Source organism: Phyllopteryx taeniolatus, chromosome 2 (assembly GCF_024500385.1).
Source record: "Phyllopteryx taeniolatus isolate TA_2022b chromosome 2, UOR_Ptae_1.2, whole genome shotgun sequence".
Taxonomy (NCBI): domain Eukaryota; kingdom Metazoa; phylum Chordata; class Actinopteri; order Syngnathiformes; family Syngnathidae; genus Phyllopteryx; species Phyllopteryx taeniolatus.
Window position 1 is genome coordinate 7515980 of NC_084503.1, and position 22428 is coordinate 7538407.

General features: G+C 42.2%; 1 protein-coding gene across 7 annotated transcripts in view; it reads right to left on the bottom strand.

Annotated features, from left to right (window-relative positions):
* il16 (interleukin 16) overlaps window positions 1–17362 on the bottom strand; it is an 87144-nt gene extending 69782 nt beyond the window's left edge. For all 7 annotated transcript variants that reach the window (XR_009785842.1, XR_009785845.1, XM_061757940.1 and 4 more), the window contains exons 1-10: window positions 17130–17362; window positions 16574–16862; window positions 12894–13024; window positions 12202–12319; window positions 9282–9425; window positions 8960–9065; window positions 5905–6053; window positions 5632–5739; window positions 2062–2176; window positions 1491–1564 (exon numbers count right to left, since the gene is read on the bottom strand). Coding sequence is in view for 5 of the 7 variants with exons in the window: in XM_061757940.1 (XP_061613924.1) it covers window positions 1491–1564; window positions 2062–2176; window positions 5632–5739; window positions 5905–6053; window positions 8960–9065; window positions 9282–9425; window positions 12202–12319; window positions 12894–13024; window positions 16574–16862; window positions 17130–17281 (1386 nt within the window). In the remaining 2 variants the exon portion in view is untranslated. The remainder of the gene's footprint in view (window positions 1–1490; window positions 1565–2061; window positions 2177–5631; window positions 5740–5904; window positions 6054–8959; window positions 9066–9281; window positions 9426–12201; window positions 12320–12893; window positions 13025–16573; window positions 16863–17129) is intronic.
* Window positions 17363–22428: the final 5066 nt, after the last annotated feature.

A 22428-nucleotide genomic window follows, 5' to 3' on the forward strand; every position in this document is an offset into this window, starting at 1 on the left:
CCTGTTTTGCTAAACTGTAAGACTTTTCGCCCAATGATCTTATAGTTCTGAACTTGTAATCTCAGTCTCAGGAAATGAGCCAAACCAATTGGAAAAAACTCATCTTCTGTTCCGCTTATCCTCACTAGGTTCGCGGGCGTGCTGGAGCCTATCCCACCTATCTCCGGGCCCTGAACTGGTCGCCAGCCAATCGCAGGGCACAAATAAACAACAACCATTCGCACTCACATTCATACTTACGGGCAATTTAGAGTTTTCAATTAACCTACCCTGCATGTTTTTTGGGATGTGAGACGAAAAAACAATTCTCATCAAAACTGTAGCCACAGTTTTCATTTGAACATCCATCCAGTGTACATTGTTACATTATCAAAACGACTAAGCAATATCTTGTCTTATCTGTAGACAAAGACACACAGACTTGTCACTCTAATGGGAATGACATGTTCATTGAAGCAGATATTTCGATTTATTGCAAGATTTTGAGCAAGAGACTGATTTTTCCAGGTAATCCATGTTGTTTTGCTATTTGTACGAATTATTTTGAGAAATGCACTTATTGTTTTGCAAATTGAGCTAAACTGTAATGTCATCAAGGTATCTTGATGATTTGAAAAGATTTTGCCTCTTAATGAACCCGTGCTTGATAATTTATAGATGCATCATATATAAATACACATATCCATCCATCCGTCCATTTTCTGAGCCGCTTCTCCTCACAAGGGTCGCGAGCGTGCTGGAGCCTATCCCAGCTGTCATCGGGCAGGAGGCGGGGTACACCCTGAACTGGTTGCCAGCCAATCGCAGGGCACATAGAAACAAACAACCATTCGCACTCACAGTCATGCCTACGGGCAATTTAGAGTCTCCAATTAATCCATGTTTTTGGGATGTGGGAGGAAACCGGAGTGCCCGGAGAAAACCCACGCAGGCACGGGGAGAACATGCAAACTCCATACAGGCGGGGACGGGGATTGAACCCCGCACCTCAAAACTGTGAGGCTGACGCTCTAACCAGTCGGCCACCGTGCCGCCTAAATACACATATCATATATAAATACACATACTGTAGGTGACATTTTGTTTTAACAGCATTGCACCCTATTATGAATTACGCTTATAATTCATCAAATCAACACAAACAGATCAGTATCAATGATGCTTGTCCTTACTTAAGAGTTTAGCTAGCTAAATAGATAGATAGATAGATAGATAGATAGATAGATAGATAGATAGATAGATAGATAGATAGATAGATAGATAGATAGATAGATAGATAGATAGATAGATAGATAGATAGATAGATAGATAGTTTTGGACATACTTGGCAAATAAAGATGATTCTGATTCTGTGGGGTTTTTTTGTTTTGTTTTTGTTTTTTTAGATTTTTTTCGAGGAGAGAGCAAAGTTGCACTGTTATATAAGCTGTACAGTGATTATTTTATATATACAATCGTAGACAGCTAGACAGACAGACAGACAGACTTACTTTGAACATGTGGAGGGCATCATCGTGACTCAAACCATGCAGCGACTCCCCATTGAGCTCCAGTATCTCATCACCTACACATAATATAATAAATATGTTTATTTAATTATTGTACTAATATTTATTGTTGCATCTATATCACACCATCATATGAGCACGAAGGCAACAAGAATTGTGTTACTCTTTTATTCATTAGGTGTTCTCCGCCTACTGATGGGGCAATAGGGATCCTTGATCCTGACATCCCAGGTTTCGAAGTTATGAATGGTGCAGAATGAAGTAGTTTACACAGCGCCATAAAAATATGTTGTCAAGCAAGCAAAAGAAGGCATGTGCAGTTACAGTAGCACTTATGTTTTTTTTTTATTATTTCACTTTTAAATTTATAGCCCAGATTTTTTTCAAACCAACGTAGTATTATGGTTATTGTTATTTATGATTTTACTACCACGTTAGCAGCATTAGGTTAGTGAAAGACTATGTAAGTTAGGTGCAGACTTACAAATTTGGAAACAGAAGTCCTTTGTAAAACCAAGGGCCCCATTTATATGAAAGACAATTCACCACTCACCCTCTTGTAGTCTTCCATCAGCAGCCGCCGCTCCACCAGAAAAAATTGTCTTGACATAAATCCCCATTGGTCCATACATGCTGTCTCTCCCACCGACGATACTGAAGCCCAGACCCTGAAAATAACAGTGCAATTGATTTCAAGGATAATATTATTACAAACTGCAAAGAAAGAAAGGTATTATGTTCACATAAAATAGTCTTTATTGTCATTGTATAGAGATTTATACAAATGCAGCCCTATGGAGGGGACAAGTCAGTGCACACTGTAGGCCGGTCCCAAGCCCGGATAAATGCAGAGGGTTGCGTCAGGAAGGGCATCCGGCTTAAAACCTTGCCAAACAAATATGAGCGTTCATCCAAAGAATTCCATACCGGATCGGTCGTGGCCCGGGTTAACAACGTCCGCCACCGGCGCCGTCAACCTGCGGGGCGCCGTTGGAAATTCAGCTACTGTGGGTCGAAGTCAAAGAAGAAGAAGAGGTGGAAAGCAGGTTCTTTGGCAGAAAGAGAAGAGGAAAACACAGAGCCTAGAACTGAATGTGGGGACTTTGAATGTAGGGACTATGACAGGAAAATCTCTGGAGTTGGTTGACATGATGATTAGGAGAAAGGTTGATATATTGTGTGTCCAGGAGACCAGGTGGAAAGGCAGGAAGGCTAGAAGTTTAGGGGCAGGGTTTAAATTATTTTACCATGGTGTAGATGGGAAGAGAAATGGAGTTGGGGTTATTTTAAAAGAAGAGTTGGCTAAGAATGTCTTGGAGGTGAAAAGAGTATCAGATCGAGTGATGAGGCTGAAATTTGAAATTGAGGGTGTTATGTGTAATGTGTTTAGTGGCTATGCCCCACAGGTAGGATGTGACGTAGAGGTGAAAGAGATGGTGGTGGGGAGGAAAATTAGGAAGACAAAGGCAGAGAAGAGAACCATGTGGTGGAAGCTGAGACAGGACCAGTGTTGTGCAGCTTTTCGGGAAGAGGTGAGACAGGCTCTCGGTGGACAGGAGGAGCTTCCAGAAGACTGGATCACTGCAGCCAAGGTGATCAGAGAGACAGCCAGGAGAGTACTTGGTGTATCTTCTCGCAGGAAAGGGCAGAAGGAGACTTGGTGGTGGAACCTCAAAGTACAGGTAATCATACAAGGAAAGAGGTAAACTAAGAAGAAGTGGGACACTGAGAGGACCGAGGAGAGGAGAAAGGAATACATTCAGATGCGACGTTGGGCAAAGGTAGAGGTGGCAAAGGCCAAACAAGAGGCATATGATGAAATGTATGCCAGGTTGGACACTAAAGAAAGAGAAAAAGATCTATACAGGTCGGCCAGACAGAAGGATAGAGATGGGAAGGATGTGTAGCAGGTTAGGGTGATTAAGGATAGAGATGGAAATGTGTGTACTGGTGCCAGTAGTGTGCTGGATAGATGGAAATTATACTTTGAGGAGTTGATGAATGAGGAAAATGCAAGAGAAGAAAGAGTAGAAGAGGAAAGTATGGTGGACCAGGAAGTGGCAATGATAAGTAAGGGGGAAGTTAGAAAGGTATTAACCCTTTTAAAACAACGGGGCTCACCGGTGACACCGCGGCGCATGTGTATTTCAAATTACCGTAACTCCTCGCTACTTTGTGCAATTTGAATCATTCAAACTGCCCCTGAAAGCTGTAAAGCTAATTATTATATCTATTATTATGGTGCTAAAAGGTTTAAAGAGGATGAAAAATGGAAAAGCAGTTTGTCCTGATGGCATACCTGTGGAGGTATGGAAGCATCTAGGAGAGGTGGCTGTGGAGTTTTTGACCAGCTTGTTCAATAGAATTCTAGCGCTTGAGAAGATGCCTGAGGAATGGAGGAAAATTGTGCTGGTGCCCATTTTTAAGAACAAGGGTGATGTGCAGAGCTGTGGGAACTAGAGAGGAATAAAGTTGATGAGCCACACAATGAAGTTATGGGAAAGAGTAGTGGAGGCTAGACTCAGGACAGAAGTGAGTATTTGCGAGCAACAGTATGGTTTCATGCCTAGAAAGAGTACCACAGATGCATTATTTGCCCTGAGGGTATTGATGGAGAAGTACAGAGTAGGTCAGAAGGAGCTACATTGTGTCTTTGTAGATCTAGAGAAAGCCTATGACAGAGTACCCAGAGAGGAACTGTGGTACTGCATGCGGAAGTCTGGAGTGGCAGAGAAGTATGTTCGAATAATACAGGACATGTATGAGGGCAGCAGAACAGTGGTGAGGTGTGCTGTAGGTGTGACAGAGGAATGTAAGGTGCAGGTGGGAGTGGATCAGGGATCAGCCCTGAGCCCCTTCCTGATTGCAGTGGTGATGGATAGGCTTACAGATGAGGTTAGACTGGAATCCCCATGGACCATGATGTTTGCGGATGACATTGTGATCTGCAGTGAAAGCAGGGAGCAGGGGGAGGAACAGTTAGAAAGGTGGAGGCATGCACTCGAAAGGAGAGGAATGAAGATTAGTAAAACAGAATATATGTGCATGAATGAGAGGTGTGGAGGGGGGGGGGAGACTGAGGCTACAGGGAGAAGCGATAGTGAGGGTGGATAACTTTAAATACTTGGGGTCAACAGTCCAGGGCAATGGTGAGTGTGGTAAGGAAGTGAAGAAACGGATCCAAGCAGGTTGGAATGGGTGGTGGAAGGTGTCAGGTGTGTTGTGTGACAGAAGAGTCTCTGCTAGGATGAAGGGCAAAGTTTATAAGACAGTGGTGAGGCCAGCCATGATGTACGGATTAGAGACAGTGGCACTGAAGAGACAACAGGTAGCAAAGCTGGAGGTGGCAGAAAGGAAGATGCTGAGGTTCTCTCTAGGAGTGAGCAGGTTTGATAGGATTAGAAATTAGCTAATCAGAAGGACGGTCTATCTTAGATATTTTGGAGACAAAGTTAGAGAAAATAGACTTCGATGGTTTGGACACATCCAGAGGAGAGATAGTGAGTATATTGGTACAAGGGTGATGAGGATGGAGCTGCCAGGCATGAGAGCTAAATGAAGACCAAAGAGAAGGTTGATAGATGTAGTGAGGAAAGACATGAGGGCAGTTGGTGTTCGAGAGGAAGATGCAGGAGATAGGCTTCCATGGAAAAGGATGGCGTGTTGTGGTGACTCCTAAAGGGACAAGCCGAAAGGAAAAGAAGATTTTAAGAATCTTATCAAATTAATCCATACTAGTTCCATTGGTGGATTTATTTCACTTATTTTAGGGACAAAATGTCTTATTATTACTTGTTTTGATAAAGTATTTTTTTTCCAATGTGTAACTCCTCTAACTGCCTCAGATTTGAAGGGTACCTTCTAAGGACCTAATGTTTCAGCCCCTTTTAATAGATGTTCAGTAGGATTTAGCTCTGTGTTTTGGGTCATTGTCCTGTTAGATGACCGATGACCTGACAATGAGCCCAAGCTTTCTGACTTGCACGCAGAGTTGAAGTTATTTTAAGTTATTTCAGTGAACATTGCTTTGATTTATTTTCTTTAACAGGGGGGTACAAACACTTTTTCAAGTGTCTAGAGTGGATATAATATCAGCTTATGATTAGGAGTGTATGGTTCATACCTTGCCATGGCCCTTCATCAACACAATGTTACAGATAATGAAGGCTTGAGTTTTGCTGAAGGAATTGGCCAGCTGGGCAGAGCTCAGAGAGCGCAATGGGCGAACAGGCTAGAGACAAGACAAATCAAACATACAAGCATATTTCAGTTTATACTCCTTATTGTCTAATGAGTTAATCATTGAGTTTCAAGACAGGAAGTATGTCTGGCTCAAAAAAATTGTATTCTGTATTAAATATATATCATTTTCAAAATGTAACTTAAGGTTCAGTACCTGATGTGAATTGTGTAAAAAGTCCAGTTGCTGGGATAGGGAAGTTCTGTTCCCATACAACTGACCATTCCCATGTGGGTCATTGGTATACATGTCAGGGTTCTTCATAATGATGCTGTCCAAATCCCCAATCCAGTAAGGATGAACGCCTGGATCCAACATGTAATTGAAAATTATAGTATCAGGAATTTTACGATATATATGTATGTGTGTGTGTGTGTGTGTGTGTGTGTGTGTGTGTGTGTGTGAGTGTGCGTGCATACAGTGGGTACGGAAAGTATTCAGACGCCCCTTAAATTTGTCTTTTATATATTGCAGCCATTTGCTCAAATAATTTAAGTTCATTTGTTTCCACCTTAATGTACACACAGCACCCCATATTGACAGAAATAAAACGGATTTGTTGAAATTTTTGCAGATTTATTAAAAAATAAAAACTGAAATATCAAACAGCCATAAGTATTCAGACCCTTTGCTCAGTATTTAGTAGAAGCACCCTTTTGAGCTAATACAGCCATGAGTTTTTCACACATGGATTTGGGGATCATCTGCCATTCTTCCTTGCAGATCCTCTCCAGTTCCGTCAGTTTGGATGGTAAACATTGGTGGGCAGCCATTTTTAGGTCTTTCTAGAGATGCTCAATTGGGTTTAAGTCAGGGCTCTGGCTGGGCCATTCAAGAACAGTCACGGAGTTGTTCTGAACCCACGCCTTCATTATTTTAGCTGTGTGCTTAGGGTCATTGTCTTGTCGGAAGGTGAACCTTCAACCCAGTGTGAGGTCCTGAGCAGTTCTATCTTGGTCTCATCAGACCAGAGAATCTTATTTCTCACCATCTTGGAGTCGGGATTTCATGTGTCTTGCACTAAGGAGAGGCTTCCGTCGGGCCACTGTGCCATAAAGCCCCGACTGGTGGAGGGCTGTAGTGATGGATTGACTTTCTAGAACGTTCTCCCATCTCCCGACTGCATCTCTGGATCTCAGCCACAGTCATCTTTGGGTTCTTCTTTACCTCTCTCACCAAGGCTCTTCTCCCACAATTGCTCAGTTTGTGCCTTGCCACAATTCTGTCTCTGAGCTCTTCAGGCAGTTCCTTTGACCTCATGATTCTTATTTACTTTGATGTGCACTGTAAGCTATAAGGTCTTATGTAGACAGGTGTGTGGCATTCCTAATCAAGTCCAATCAGTATAATCAAATACAGCTGGACTCAAATGAAGGTGTAGAACCATTTTAAGGATGATCAAAAGAAATGGACACCACCCAAGTTAAATATATGGGTGTCACAGCAAAGGGTTTGAATACTTATGACTGTGTGATATTTCCATCCTTCCATCCATTTTCTACCGCTTATCCGAGGTCGGGTCGTGGGGGCAGTAGCTTTAGCAGGGATGCCCAGACTTCCCTCTCCCCAGCCACTTCATCCAGCTCTTCCGGGGGGATCCCGAGGCATTCCCAGGCCAGCCGGAAGACGTAGTCTCTCCAGCGTGTTCTGGGTTGTCCCCGGGGTCTCCTCCTGGTCGGACGTGCCTGGAACACCTCACCAGGGAGGCGTCCGGGAGGCATCCGAATCAGATGCCCCAACCACCTCACCTAGCTCCTCTCGATGTGGAGGAGCAGCGACTGTCGATCGACCAATAAATTGGGGGCTTCCGACTGTCGATCTCCCGTTCCATTCTTCCCTCTCTCGTGAACAAGCCCCAGAGGTAATTGAACACCTCCACATGGGGCAGAATTTCATCCCCAACCTGGAGAGGGCACTCTACCCTTTTACGACTTAGGACCATGGTCTCAGAATTGGAGGTGCTGATTTTTATCCCAACCGCTTCGCACTCGGCTGCGAACCGCTCCGGTGCGAGTTGGAGATCAATGAAGCCAGCAGAACCACATCATCTGCAAAAAGCAGAGATGCAATACTGAGGCCACCAAACCACACCCCCATCAACACCCTGGCTGTGCCTAAAAATTCCATTCATAAAAGTTATGAACAGAATCGGTGACAATGGGCAGCCTTGGCGGAATCCAACCCTTACTGGAAACTAATCTGACTCACTGACAGCAATGCGGACCAAACTTTGACACTGGTCATACAGGGACCAAACAGCCCATATCAGGGGGTTCGGTACCCCATACTCACGAAGCATCCCCCACAGGACTCCCCGAGGGACACGGTCGAATGCCTTCTGCAAGTCCACATGTAGACTGGTTGGGCGAACTCCCATGCACCCTCGAGGATCCTGCCGAGGGTGTGGAGCTAGTCCACTGTTCCACGGCCAGAACGAAAACCACATTGCTTCTCCTGAAATTGAGATTCGACTTCCCGATCGACCCTCCTCTCCAGCACCCCTGAATAGACCTTACCAGGGAGGCTGAGGAGTGTGATCCCCCTGTAGTTGAAACACACCCCCTTCTTAAAAAGATCACTATATTAATGATAGCATGCTAATGCTTACTAGCATTTTTTGTTGTTTGGTTTTTACAAATTAGACGATGACATATTTTAATTATGTCAACAATAATGCAAAACTGTAAAATGTTTCAGTGAACAAAGCATTGGACCGAATAATACTAAAGATTATTTTTTATTTACCCCAACACCCACTCGAAGCAGGTGATACGTATACAAACCAAAACAGGACCGCCACAAATCATTATGGTTCGTTACGGTTGGTAGATAATGCATATTCATGTTCTTCTATTTTTCCTTTGGACTTGCTCCTTTAGGGGTCGCCACAGCTCTAGCTCCTGCATTCTCATCTCTCACACCAACTGCCCTCATGTCATCACTCACTACATCTATCAGCCTTCTCTTTAGTCTTCCTGTAGTTCTCTTGCTTGGCAGCTCCATCCTCATCATCCTTCCACCAATATATTCACTATCTCTCCACTGGACGTGTCCAAACCATCGAAGTGTGCTCTATCTAACTTTGTCTCCAAAACATCTAACCTTGGCTGTCCCTCTGATGAGCTCATTTCTAATCCAATCCAACCTGGTCACGCCGAGAGAGAACCTGAACATCGTTCGTTCAAAATACAGAGTATAACCTCATACACACTATGTGGAATGGAGTGTGTCTTATTGCTGCTCATCTGTCCTGGTGGGCTCTGCTGACATGGTTCTGTCTCCCCGCAACTTTCTTCATTGACCTCTGAAATAGGCAACTTGATACATACAGACAAACATGCATGCATGTCCATACACATACATAAACACATGCACGCACACACACACAAGCACACACAGCCATATACACACGCAAGCACAAGCAAGTGCATACGTACACAAACATACACACACACACACAAAGGAGTATAAAAACACATGAACAAATAGTAGCAATATTAGCCTTTTGGTGATACAATGTGTACAGTATCTACCTTGAGATGGTTGTTGTTGGCCATAGGTTCTTTGTCTATGTATGCAGGCAATGATAGCTGATGTGACGTGGAAATGAGAGATGGATGTTGTAGGCTTGTGGTCAGTATATGCGGACGGAGAGAGTCTTCACACGGTGAAAATGGCTGCGAATAACATGTCATAAAAAAAAAACAATTAATCTTTTCCACAGTGTGAACAAGAAAAGACCTCAACCAAGGCCAAACAGTTAACATCGCACAAAAAGTACTTTACTAAAGGGGGTATTTGGTTACAACATTGTTCGCGACACCACCCGAATTCTGTCATATATATATATACATATATATATATATATATATATATATATATATATATATATATATGGTGCCGTAAAAAAGTATTGGCTCCCTTCTCAAATTCATATACAGTATTTTTGCATAATTCCCAACTTGGTTTAATATATATCAAACAAATGTAAATATCATACTTATATAACCCAAATGAACTTAAAATGCTGCTTTTAAATGGTGATTTCATTTATTAAGGAAAGAAAACTATTCAAAGTTACCTGGTCCTGTGTGAAAAAGTAATGGCCCCGAAACATATTAACTGGTTGAGCAGCAGCAACAACTGAAATCAAATGTTTTCTAGAACTGGCAAAGTCTTTCACATCGGTCCATCCATCCATCCATCCATCCATCCATCCATCCATCCATTTTCTTCCGCTTATCCAAGGTCGGGTCGCGGGGGCAGTAGCTTTAGCAGGAAAGAGCAGACTTCCCTCTCCCCAGCCACTCTTCCGGGGGGATCCCGAGGCGTTCCCAGGTCAGCCGGGAGGCATAGTCTCTCCAGCGTGTCCTGGGTCATCCCCGGGGTCTCCTCCTGGTCGGACATGCCCGGAACACCTCACCAGGGAGGTGTCCAGGAGGCATCCTAATCAGATGCCCAAGACACCACATCTGGCTCCTGTCAATGTGGAGGAGGAGGAGCTATCTTCCCCACCATCGGAGCCAACAAACCACCAGGTGGTGATCGGTTGTCAGGTCCGTCCCTCTCTTCACCCGAGTGTCCAAGACATGCAGCCGCAGGTCCAATGGCACAACCACAAAGTCTGTCATCGAACTGCGACTTAGGTTGTCCTGGTGCCAAGTGCACGTGTGGACAGCCTAATGCTTGAACATGGTGTTCGTGATGTACAATCCGTAATGAGCACAGAAGTCCAAAAAAGGGGGCCATTCCTCCCAATCACACCCTTCCAGGTCTCATTGTCATTTCCCACGTGAGCATTGAAGTCCCCCAGCTGAATGATGGAGTCCCCAGCGGGAGCGCTCTCCAGCACCCCCTCCAAGGACTCCAAAAAGGGTGGGTAATCTAAACTGCTGTTTGGTGCATAGGCACAAACAACAGTCAGGACCCGTCCCCCCCACCTGAAGGTATATATATATATATATATATATATATACCTCCGATTGGCTGGCCAGTTCAGGGTGTACAGGATGACAGCTGGGATAGGCTCCAGCAGGCCCGCGACCCTAGTAAGGAGAAGCGGCTCAGAAAATGGATGGATGGATATATATATATACTGAATAAAATATGACTAATTACTGTCACTTTATAGTATAATACATTCCTTTTTCCACACCGGCTCTGCGGTGAATTTGGTCTCCACTAAGACATGGGAGTAGTGTCGATTTTGGTGATGAAAAGGGGCGTTCCAAAGGCAACTAGTTATTTACCAATTGCTCAAAACAATGGACTGATATTACTAGAAATGTCTACCAGCTTCATTTTCTTGAGCAAAAAATACATAAAATCAAGTGAAATATCAAATCAAATCAAACTTTATTTGTAGAGCACTTTTCATACAACGATAGGCATCTCAAAGTGCATTACATAATTAAAAATCAATCCCCTCCAACCACTCATCCCCACAGGCATCACAGGGAACCATTTGCATGTTCTCCCCGTGCCTGCGTGGGTTTTCTCCGGGCACTCCGGTTTCCTCCCACATCCCATAAACATGCATTAATTGGAGACTCTAAATTGCCCGTAGGTGTGAATGTGAGTGCGCATGGTTGTTTGTTTGAATGTGCCCTGCAACTGGCTGGCAACCAGTTCAGGGTGTACCCCGCCTCCTGCCCGATGACAGCTGGGATAGGCTCCAGCAGTTGATAAATCACCAGGTAATGCCTGAACTGACCGGGATGTCACTCTGTCGCACACAACCCACAGTCAGGGTTTCATGAAAACAAAGTGCAAGATAAATGTAACGCAGGAGTTAAATAAGACACACATTCAACGAATTACAGGTAACAGAAACACACATTAATCATTCATTCATTCATTTTCCATATCGCTTATCCTCACTAGGGTCGCGGGCGTGTTGGTGCCTATCTCAACTAACGCTGGGCGAAAGGCGGTGTACACCCTGAATTGGTTACCAACCAATCGAATGGCACATATGTATAAACAAACAACCATTTGCACTCAGATTCACACCAATGGGCATTTTGGAGTCTTCAATTAACCTACCATGCATGTTTTGGGGTGTGGGAGAAAACTGTAGTACAAACACTTCTAGGTCGTACAGTAAAGCAATCAAATATGGCTGTAACTCAGCGTGTCTTCTTGTCCCTCCTGTTGAGTTCAATTGCTGTTATCAGTGTCTGTCCGACTATTTACTATTTGACTATGTCAAAATGACTGTGAAAAGTGTCATTAAAACAAAAAACGCAATTGATGACTTTTATATAGTTCTCTATTTGGATATACCCTTTTGTTTACACAGGATGCTGTATTGAGTGGGATTCAGACATGAAATAGTTATAATTATATACTGTAAATTACTGATCTGAAAGAAAGACTTGTTTGTCTCATGTAGAGAAATGGCCCAACAAATATGTTGTTACTTCTGTTTTTAAGTGTCATTCGTGATATTACCTCTCTATAAGCGCTATTATGCATGCTTCTTGTTCCACCCTCTTCCCTCCACGCACTGCTGCTCAAACACTGTCCGTTAAAAGGTGCCAGCTTGTCTTGGCTAAGGAAGTTGGGACCTCTGTGGAAAAAAAACGAAATGAGGAACACTTGACAAGAACACAAGATGGTTATGAACATGCAAATTTAATGGTAGAAACCCAATTGGATGTGTGAAATACTGTACTGTATGTGTCTAATAGAGCGTATGGGTCATTTTCATATAATTTGATCAATAAGGGTAAAAACCCTTGAAAAAAAATCTAATTTGGCCATTTTTAATCCCGCCTTGGTATTATATGGGTAAATATCTGCCATGCTGAAAGAGCGACACTTAAAGTCCCATTTTTCAAAAGGTTTCTTGCAGTCATAGTAAACGCAATCCTTATTGACGGAGCAAATGGTGGTGGCCCACTGAAATACACTTCTTTCATAACTGTAAAGACAAAAGTGCATAACGGTAAAGGCATAAACAGCTTTATAAAAATGGTGACTTTCACAATATACGTGTTGCTCTTCAAATGGCATCCTGGCACTTCAGCGCACAGATCCCACTGGTGGATTGTAGCAACATAATGAGGCTCTCTCCGTGTTTTTCAATTTCAATTAAGATGGATTAACCTTGAACTCTTCTTCCAACACACATACTTTTATACCTGTATGCGTCCCCTCCATTTCTTCTTGGCTCCACATTATGTTCTGTCTGGCCGCAGTCGTCTGCCATTTGTGGTATGCACACCTCCTCTGTTGGCCTTGTGGCTACACACATCTTCCAAATACTGCTCTCCTATAACACACAGACGAACACAGTGAGAAAAAGAGAGCGTAAACAACCATAACCTGTGGTGCATCTTTTGTGCAAGAAGATAAAGAAAGTTTTATGAGCATTACAGCATCTAGGTTATTGGGATCACAGTCAAGGACAAAGAAAATAAACGATACAATTTATAGGTTCACGGAGAAGAGCCGAAGAAAGTTTGAGTAGGTTGCCTCCTCGTTGATGGAGGATGATGAACAGACAAGCAAAGCCATTACGATTCTGGGGGGTGGCCAATTCCAATGTTGTCATTGTAACTCAAATGTGCGATTTTTCAAGGTCCTCGCCAAAATGTAATCATTAACTTGAACCGGTCCTGCCAACCCTTTATAAAGTTTTATGGAAGCATATTTTCGTATAATTGTGCCATCTGTATCTGTACAACATTTACCATTTCTTATGTTGAAATGACTGCAGTCAAAAGCATCATTAAAACAAATTGCCTTGGACTTCTGCCCTGTACTTTGAGGCGGGGTACACCCTAAAGTCGTTGCCAGCCGATTGCAGGGCACATATCAACAAACAACCGTTCACACTCACATTCACACCTAGGGGTAATTTAGAGTCTTCAATTTACCTACCATGGATGTTTTTGGAAAGTGGGACGAAGCCAGAGTACCCGGAGAAAACCCACGCAGGAACGAGGACACAGACATGCCAGATTTGAACCTGGGATATCAGAACTGGGATCCACCGTCCACCGTGCCGCCGCAAAAATACAGGTATATAGAAAACACATCTTATTCTTTCATAAGAGAATCAATTTCAATTTACATATGCAAAAGAATATGTATATTGAAATTGTTTCTGCTGTTAAAGAATAAGATGTGCTTGATGTCCATAGTGTCAGTCATTCCAAAAGAAGTGTGTTTTAGTTGTTAATGTCTTGGTTTATGACTAAAACCATAACAACAATGGCATTCCCATCTGCCTGAATAGTAGTGTAGTAGTGCCTGAGTAAATGGATATTACACCAGCATTTGGTTTATTTTAAAAGTAGAAAGGTACTATATAAATGAAGCCATTTTATAATTACTATTACTGTCTTGTAAACTGACCTTTTGCAAAATAATGACATCCATGAAAAAATGGAGATGTAGTCATATAATACTTTTTACTGTTGCAACATTCAAGGACATGTGAATAGTTGCGCCACCAAAATATGTGCCTTTTTGTAAACATACCCATCGTACACAGTACTTTTTAAGGCGGGATGGGGTAATACAGTAATTCATCACATTAGATGTGATTATTTTAAATGAGCACACACGTCCTCCAATCAGTGCGACTCCAAATACCAATGTAAATATGAATTATTATTATGTTCATAGAGGAAAACACATTGGTGTGCAGATCATATAACCCCTCTGCTTTCCTAAACGAAACGTGGGTAGCTTTGTCTCCCAATGATCCAAGGAGTGATGTTGCTGATAGGGTCACCCAGCCAGGGCAAACAGGTCTTGTGTGAGGTTGGGATAAGAATGAGCATCTCCATGTCTGAGACCATCGGGGTGGAGTGCCCTCTCTGAGTCAGGGGATGAAATCCTTCCATAAGTGTTAGATTTCAAGTATCTTTGGGTCTCGTTCACGAGTGAAGGAAGAACAGAGTGGGCAATAGAGACAGAGAGAACAAAAGTGGGAGTCAAACAATTGAGTTGCCCCCGTCTGCCCCTAAGACAGGGACAAGGGGACCAACCAGCCATCAACCGGCATGGAGTCTCGGACCGGTTAAGTTAGTTTGCTCTGTTCCCACCTGTCCAGCTGAATCGCACCAAGGGGCAAATTGAAGTGGAGTTCAACTAAAATGGATGGAAGAGGGCTGGTGTGAGCGCATGTCATGTTCAGTGTTCTACAGTAGGTCATTCTTCTCTCTCATTTTCTCTCTCTCTTTTGCTGGTGTTCCATCCACCCACAAAAGCAATACACTCCTATTTCCATCCATCCATTTTCTGAGCCGCTTCTCCTCACTAGGTTCGCGGGCGTGCTGGAGCCTATCCCGGCTATCATCGGGCAGGAGGCGGGGTACACCCTGAACTGGTTGCCAGCCAATCGCAGTACACTCCTATAATTTCACTTTGAATTTACAAGTCGTTCCCCGAATCTCAAAAAGTAGAATAACAATCAAGTATCAGACACCTCTCCTCTGGAAACATCTGCCAGTTTCAATTTTGAGGGCAGGCACCGTCTGTTCAAAAGTAGGCTTAAAACCTTCCTTTTTGAAGAATCTTATAGAACAATAATTTTAGTTAAAGAAAAAAATGGACTTGTTATACTGAGGGCAGTACAGGAGGGTGGTGGTTAGCATGTCTAAGTCACAGCGAGAGGAATTCTTCTGAATTTGAATCTCAGCCCTCCTGTGCCGACTTTGCATGTTCTCCCTCCGCTTGTCTGAGTTTTATGCGGGTACTCCGGCTTCCTCGCATATTCCAAAACATGCCGGTTGGCAGAATTGAAGACAAATCGTCTATATGTTTGAATATGATTGTGAAAGAGTTTTTGTCGAAATGTGCCTTGTCGGTTACTTTGAAAATGTACACTGTACACTGTTAAGCAGACATAACACTCTGCTACTACATTATATATTCGGTATTTTTAGTAGTAGGTGTCTTTAGGCAGCACAACAACCTTGGGATATGCTAGAACAGAAATTGCGAAACAAGCCCTATCTGACCTCACCGATCGTATTTCCTGTGAATGGCCAACAATTCCCACAGACACACTAGAGGAGACCCACTCAATATCTTCTTCCATTTTCAGCATCCGGGAGGGCAATGGCCAGACGCTCCAATGCTTTTGCCAATAGAAAGTTTGTTCTCGAAATTTACCAGAATAGTTTTTGAAAATGAGCTGAACCTGGGTAATTCAAATGTTTTTGTTTTGCTTTGTTTTGTTCCGTGAGCTTTTCTGCATAACTGATAAGCTGTTGACTTTAATGGAATGTAAGGCCTCACTGTGTAGAATGTTAGGAAAAACGAACCCTTTCTTTGTCTGAATATTTGACCTTCAGACCAGTTGCAACTCACAAAATACCACCACACAAACACCAGCATGTGATCAGTAACTGGCAACACAGAGTACAGTAGATACTTTAGTAAAACATTTTAGCATAACAATTTGATGAGCAATAACTTTTCCTTTATTGGGTTCCTTTAATGAAATGTGTGTTCAGTGATGGATTGCTGCCAATGCTGCCTTCATGACGATGATGATCACGATGATGCAATGGAATTTATCGGCTGCTTGTTTTAAGCGTGTATGTGTGTGCGTGTGCGTAAGTGTTGTTCGATGCCAGAGACTAGAGTTATAGCAGTGTTACCTTCTGAAATGCAACACTAACTTAGTGCGGAGAGTGTTTGTGTTTCGCAATGTGGCCATGCATTGCTTACACAGGGTGAACTGTTGTATCCGTGAGGTAAAATGCTTTCATAGTCTTTAAAGGCTGAGGAACCACTGTCCTACAACAGATATTTGTGCTTAGATTTAGCAAATTACGTTGAGTGAAAACCCTTGCATTCGTACCTTGATGTTAAAGGATTTCCGCAAGCTCTTTTTATTTTCACTTAAGGGGGTGGTGTGAAGCAGCTGTGTGTCAGCCAGTGTGCCTCCTCTTGTCTCCAAGGTTGATTGCTGTGCCCACCAGTGTCCAATTGCTACATCCCTGTATCCTGTTTCATCCTCCGTGGCCAAATGTGTCCTCCAGCCTGAACTCAATGTCCTTCTCTCCTCTGACACTTCCCTCCCGCCTGTCTCCTTCCCTTCTGAACTGGGGCAGTCATCGTTGGTCTTAGAGTGACACAGAATCAACGACCTTGAGAGAGGCAGAATACTGTAAGTCAGAATCAGTTAGCAGGTATCCAGAGAGGACAGTACCACTCATGTACCAAGCTGAGAATAGAAACTAATTTCAACTAGTTTGGATCTTAACACAAGACAAAACATAATGCTATCGCTATAAACATATTGGACATAAAACATTAGCAAGAATTGTTTTTCATCCTAAAAGTAGCATGAGTGCACTAGTGCTTTAATTGTCCTGCACTTCCTGTCACGCTCAAGCCTTTGTTGCTTTTGGTACCTGGAGAGCATGGCGAGCTTCTTGGAACGGTGGTTATGGCTGCTGTTTGGGTTGTTGTTCTTAGTCTTCTGCTGGTCCCTGCTTCTCCTCTCAATCCTCCTCGCAGCAGCTGTGCTGGCTTTCCTCCTCTGGTGGGAGTATCTTTGAGGCATGGCTGCCAGTGTGTGTCTATGTGTGTGCACTGGGAGAACCAGTGCACCACTCACTCCTGGTCCAGAGCCTAATGGATAGGGACGCTCTGGAGAGCAAATACAAAATTCAGTAAGAGTAAACTACTGAGCCAATTGTGGAGACTTCAAGGGACAAAAGTACTGAAGAACTTATATTTTCCTGCTTTGGAAAAAAAAAAATTGTTAGTGATCAGACAGCTTGCAAAACAAGCACATTGACTCTCTCTCTCTCTCGCTTTCCTCTCACAACACAGTCTTGACTATGTGTGAGCAGATAATGGTCAGCTCTCCCCAATAATGGAGTGGAGTGACTCATGGCCTGTACCTTTCAACATCACATTACAGGAGGATTTTCAAATGCATTATACATGCTGTTGTTGACACATGCAATGCTTCCTTAACTGAAACATTTCAGGTTCTGTGAGAGTGGGAGTGCCAGAATGATCCTAGGAGCTAAACTATATTGTTCCTGGCAGATTGGTCCACCATCAGATTTAAGCCGTGTTTACACTACTATTTTAGAAGCATCTTTTTTTTTTTTCAATTATAACTCACACTGCACAAGTAAATTGCCAGCGATTAAAGGTCAAAGCTAGCGATTTACAGACCATCTCAGGTTGGTGCTGTTAAACTGTAGGTGGCGATAATGTACATCAGCTGTCTTTGGTCTGTGGACTGCTAACACTAAAAAAATGTGCTTCACCTATTATTTGTATCTTGATTCAAATATACAAGAGATACCAGTGCGTATACAAATCCAAAAACATAATTTGTGGCCCGATATTGACATGCTTTTGCATAGGCAGTGTGTGTGCTGGGGGGTGATGAGGAGGCTGTACCTTGAGTTCAACAAAACTTCATACAATACCATCAACCATTGTGTGAACAATCGTGAGCTTCCAATTGCGTGTTGTTCAATATTCTCCCTGATTTTGTTGTCCATAAATTTTATTTTATTTTATTTATTTTTTTTGTCATTTTGTCACATTTTGTAATGCAATTTAAATTAGGCCTTCCATGATGCAAAATACAATTTGTGATTATGTGAATGTTCTAATAAAAAACTGAAATGTAATTTTAAAATGCAGCAATGATATTTTCATGTACAATTATTTTATTTTTATCGTTCCTTAAGGGAACAGGGGTAGTAAAGTAAGTCCACTATTGCAAATGCAATCAGCATGATTATGGCTGGTAACTCAAAAGACATGGAGCAGTTTGGGGGAAGTGATGACGAGGCCGAAGTGGATGAACATGTATGCTATATTGTTGCTACCTCCTATTAAATAAAGTATTATAATCCATCCATCCATTTTCTTATCCCTGCTGACTCTGGGCGAGAGGTACACCCTGAACCGGTCGCCGGCCAATCTCAGGCCACACAACAAACAACCATTCAGACTCACATTCACACCTACGGGCAATTTAGAGTCTTCAATCAACCTACCATGCATGTTTTTGGGATGTGGGAGGAAACTGGAGTGCCTGGAGAAAAACCACACAGGCACGGGGAGAACATGCAAACTCCACACAGGCGGGGCCGGGATTTGCACCCCGGTCCTCAGAACTGTGAGGCATATGTGTTAACCAGTCGTTCACCGTGCCGCCGCAATTGTTTCAAATGTTCTTAAATCCATCCGATTGCTCTGGTTTCAGGAGCTGCTCCATATAACACTTGGTAAATAATATTAATATTCATATTTTATATCTATATATATATATATATATATTTCATATTTCTTTTGTTCGTAAGACTTTTTTTCAAGGCAATATATATATATATTTTTTTTTATGTTTAATTTGTATTCACCCTGGGTACTGATGGGTTTTTTCCGGGTACTCCGGTTTCCTCCCACATCCCAAAAACATGCATTATAGGTTAATTGAAGACTCTACGTTGTCCGTACGTGTGAATGTGAGTGCGAATGTGTACCCAGCGATTGGCTGGCGACCAGCCCAGGGTGGACTCTGCCTCTCGCCTCGAAAAAGATGCAGTTGTTCCCAAACAATCGGAGGAACAGGAGATAAGACGACACGAGGCACAGACGGATTCATCTGCGTCATCCAAACAATCGGAGGAGCGAATGACAAATGAGATGAGCCAGCACGTTGAATCTCCCACACCCCTCCCTGCCCCATTGGAGCAAAGCCCAACGCAAAACTCACTCTCTACTAACCTAAATTCTCTGCTAGGTGTGACAGACAGGATGAAGACTATTGTCAATATTGGAATCCAACGCAGACCACGCCAAGATCTTCCCGTCCCCCCTCGCCTGAAACCACCGGCCACTAAGATGCGAAGGGCCCCTCCTCCACCCATGAAGAACCTTATCTGCGAATCTGACTAATATCTGCAGGGTCTTTTCCAGAATAAGTCAGACCACTATGGAGATCAAGCATTTTTCATCCCTGGAATTACAAGGGACAGAAATTTGGTCAAAGAAATATGGCACAAAAAAAGTAGAACTACAAACTTAGTGAGGATAAAATGTGAATCTATCAAGCCATTGTCTCCAGTTATCTCTGTGAGACGAGCTCTTTTCAATATCAGGTCACTGGGTAACAAATCAATGTTGATTAATGACATCATTAAAACCTATGATTTGGACTTTTTGTTACTAAATGAAACGTGGTTAACAGAAAGTAGCTGTAATACCATTTTAAATGAGGCAACACCAGCAAATTTTTATTTTATGAACAAGTGTCAAATCGGGGAAAAAGCAAAATATTGCTGTTATTTTTAAGTCGTTATTTCAGTGTAAAGAAATTATACTGGGTGATTTTAGCTCTTTTGAATATCTCTGTTTTTTAATTTAAAGGTGACCCAAAGGTTATTGTTTGAATCATTTACAGGCCTCCAAGATACAAGAGAAAATTTCTGGAAGACTTTTCAGAACTGCTGTCAGTTATTTGTACTGACAACAACTATTGTGTCATAACGGGCGACTTTAACATTCATGTTGAAAATAACATGGAAATAAAATCAAAAGAACTCTCTGCTATACTAGACACATTTGACCTCTCAACATATTAAGAGTCCAACCCACACTCAGGGTAACATCTTAGACCTGGACATCTCTAAGGATGTTGAAATTTTATCAATTGACATTAAGGATATGGCTATTTCTGACCATTTTTGTGTATTTTTTGAATTACAGATTCTTCCAAAGGTACATACAACCTCTATGTCCATTAAGAAAAGGTACATAAATGAGAGTACCCTCCACTAAGTTTATGGAAACCATTGCTGTGCCACAAACTGTGAATACTGAGACAGTTGATGAACTTTTGGATAATTTCACCTGGAAAATCTCCAATGTCATGAATGCTGTCGCTCCGATTAAAACTGAGACAATCTTGAGGCGACCTAGAAGACCGTGGAGGAGTACTATGATGGCAAAGACCTCCAAATCAAAGTGCAGGAAAGCAGAACGTAAGTGGAGAAAAACTAAACTCCAAATTGACTTTGACCTCTACAGACAAAGTCTTTGTAATTTTAACCAAGAGTTAGTCAGGGCTTGACAGCAACACTTTTCTGAAATTATCAGGAAGAACTCCAACAATAGTTGTTTGCTGTGGAGGACAAGCTCAATTGCTCACTTCAGTCAGGCGAGTTTCCTAAAGCTCTTAAAGTAGCTGCCATTAATCCTCTGGTAAAAAATAGAACGCTGGACGCTTCCATGTTAGCAAGATCTCGTCCGATCTCGGAAGCTAAGCAGGGGCGGGCCTGGTTAGTACTTGGATGGGAGACCGCCTGGGAATACCAGGTGCTGTAAGCTTTTTCACTTTAGATTCTCGTGGAATCGTTTTCTTATCGGTGGTTGACCTAAATTATAATGCAGTCATTCTCTCTCTTATGACTTACCATCTCTTTATTAGGAGACAGAATCTTCACGTACCTTTTTTAAAACATCCCGTATCTACTTTTTCCGACAGTAAAAAAAAAAAAAAATCTAATACTCACATATATCTACATATCTATCTATATATATATATATATATATATATATATATATTAAATATATATATAAATAAATATATATATATATATTATATCACGTTGATACGTCACGATTTTATCACATCAGTGCTTTTAATTCGCTCGAGCTAAGGATAACGAAGGTATGGATCTTTAATGATACGTAATTATTGCACATTATTGTGTGGACCTCAAAGCCACGGTTTATGAACCCGAACCACTTCCGAGGAATACATTACAGTCGAGTGAATGGCAGTATTAGAAGGAGTAGATTAGATAAATTAAATCAGAATCAGCAGAATAAAAATCAGAATCTGTATTTGCCGAGTGTTAAATATATTATAGAAGTTATCATTTATTTGCTTAGCTTGCATTAGTATGATGGACAATTTTAGATGTTTCGCCTTCAAAAAGAAGACTCAGCATCATCCATGGAAGGACGCTTGGACCAAGGACGTGATCGGATGTGGTCGGGTCGTGACAGGTGTTGATCCAATATTATGTGTTGTGTCTTATTGCTTAGAATACTATGTCTGGGAAAAAACCCTCTTATTATCAAATATTTTGTGTTGTGTCTTATTACTTAGAATATTATCAAATATTATGTGTTGTGTCTTATTGCTTAGAATACAATGTCTGGGAAAAAAAACCCTCTTATTATCAAATATTCTGTGTGTGTCTATTGTTTGAACATTATGATTGTAAATCCCTCCAATTTCAAATAAATGCAGGAGCGAGGGGGGGGGATTGTTTAGAGCGTGTTGAGAGACTGTGATCTGAACAATCTCCCATCACGCCCTCCTCATGAGAAAAAAGTAACAAGCGTCTTCATTCCTTTTGTGTCTATTATAATGTTGGGTAAGATTAAATCCAACATAAATTGGTCCTTCGAGCCGGATGTCAACACACCCGAAGATTCCAGTTGTGGAGCCGACATCCAGTTAAGAGACCGTGGCCACGGCATTTGAGACCCTTTCCGGGACTGGTCTTCGGACTTCTCAACTGGGATCTGGAGGTTGACGACAATCCACAGGATTGAAGACGACTTTGGTGAGTTAAATTTAAAAAAAATTTTTAGGAAAAAGGAATAAAAGAGTGAATGAATTGCGCGACGAAGAAGTCTGCGGCAGAATAAACCTTGTGTAATACT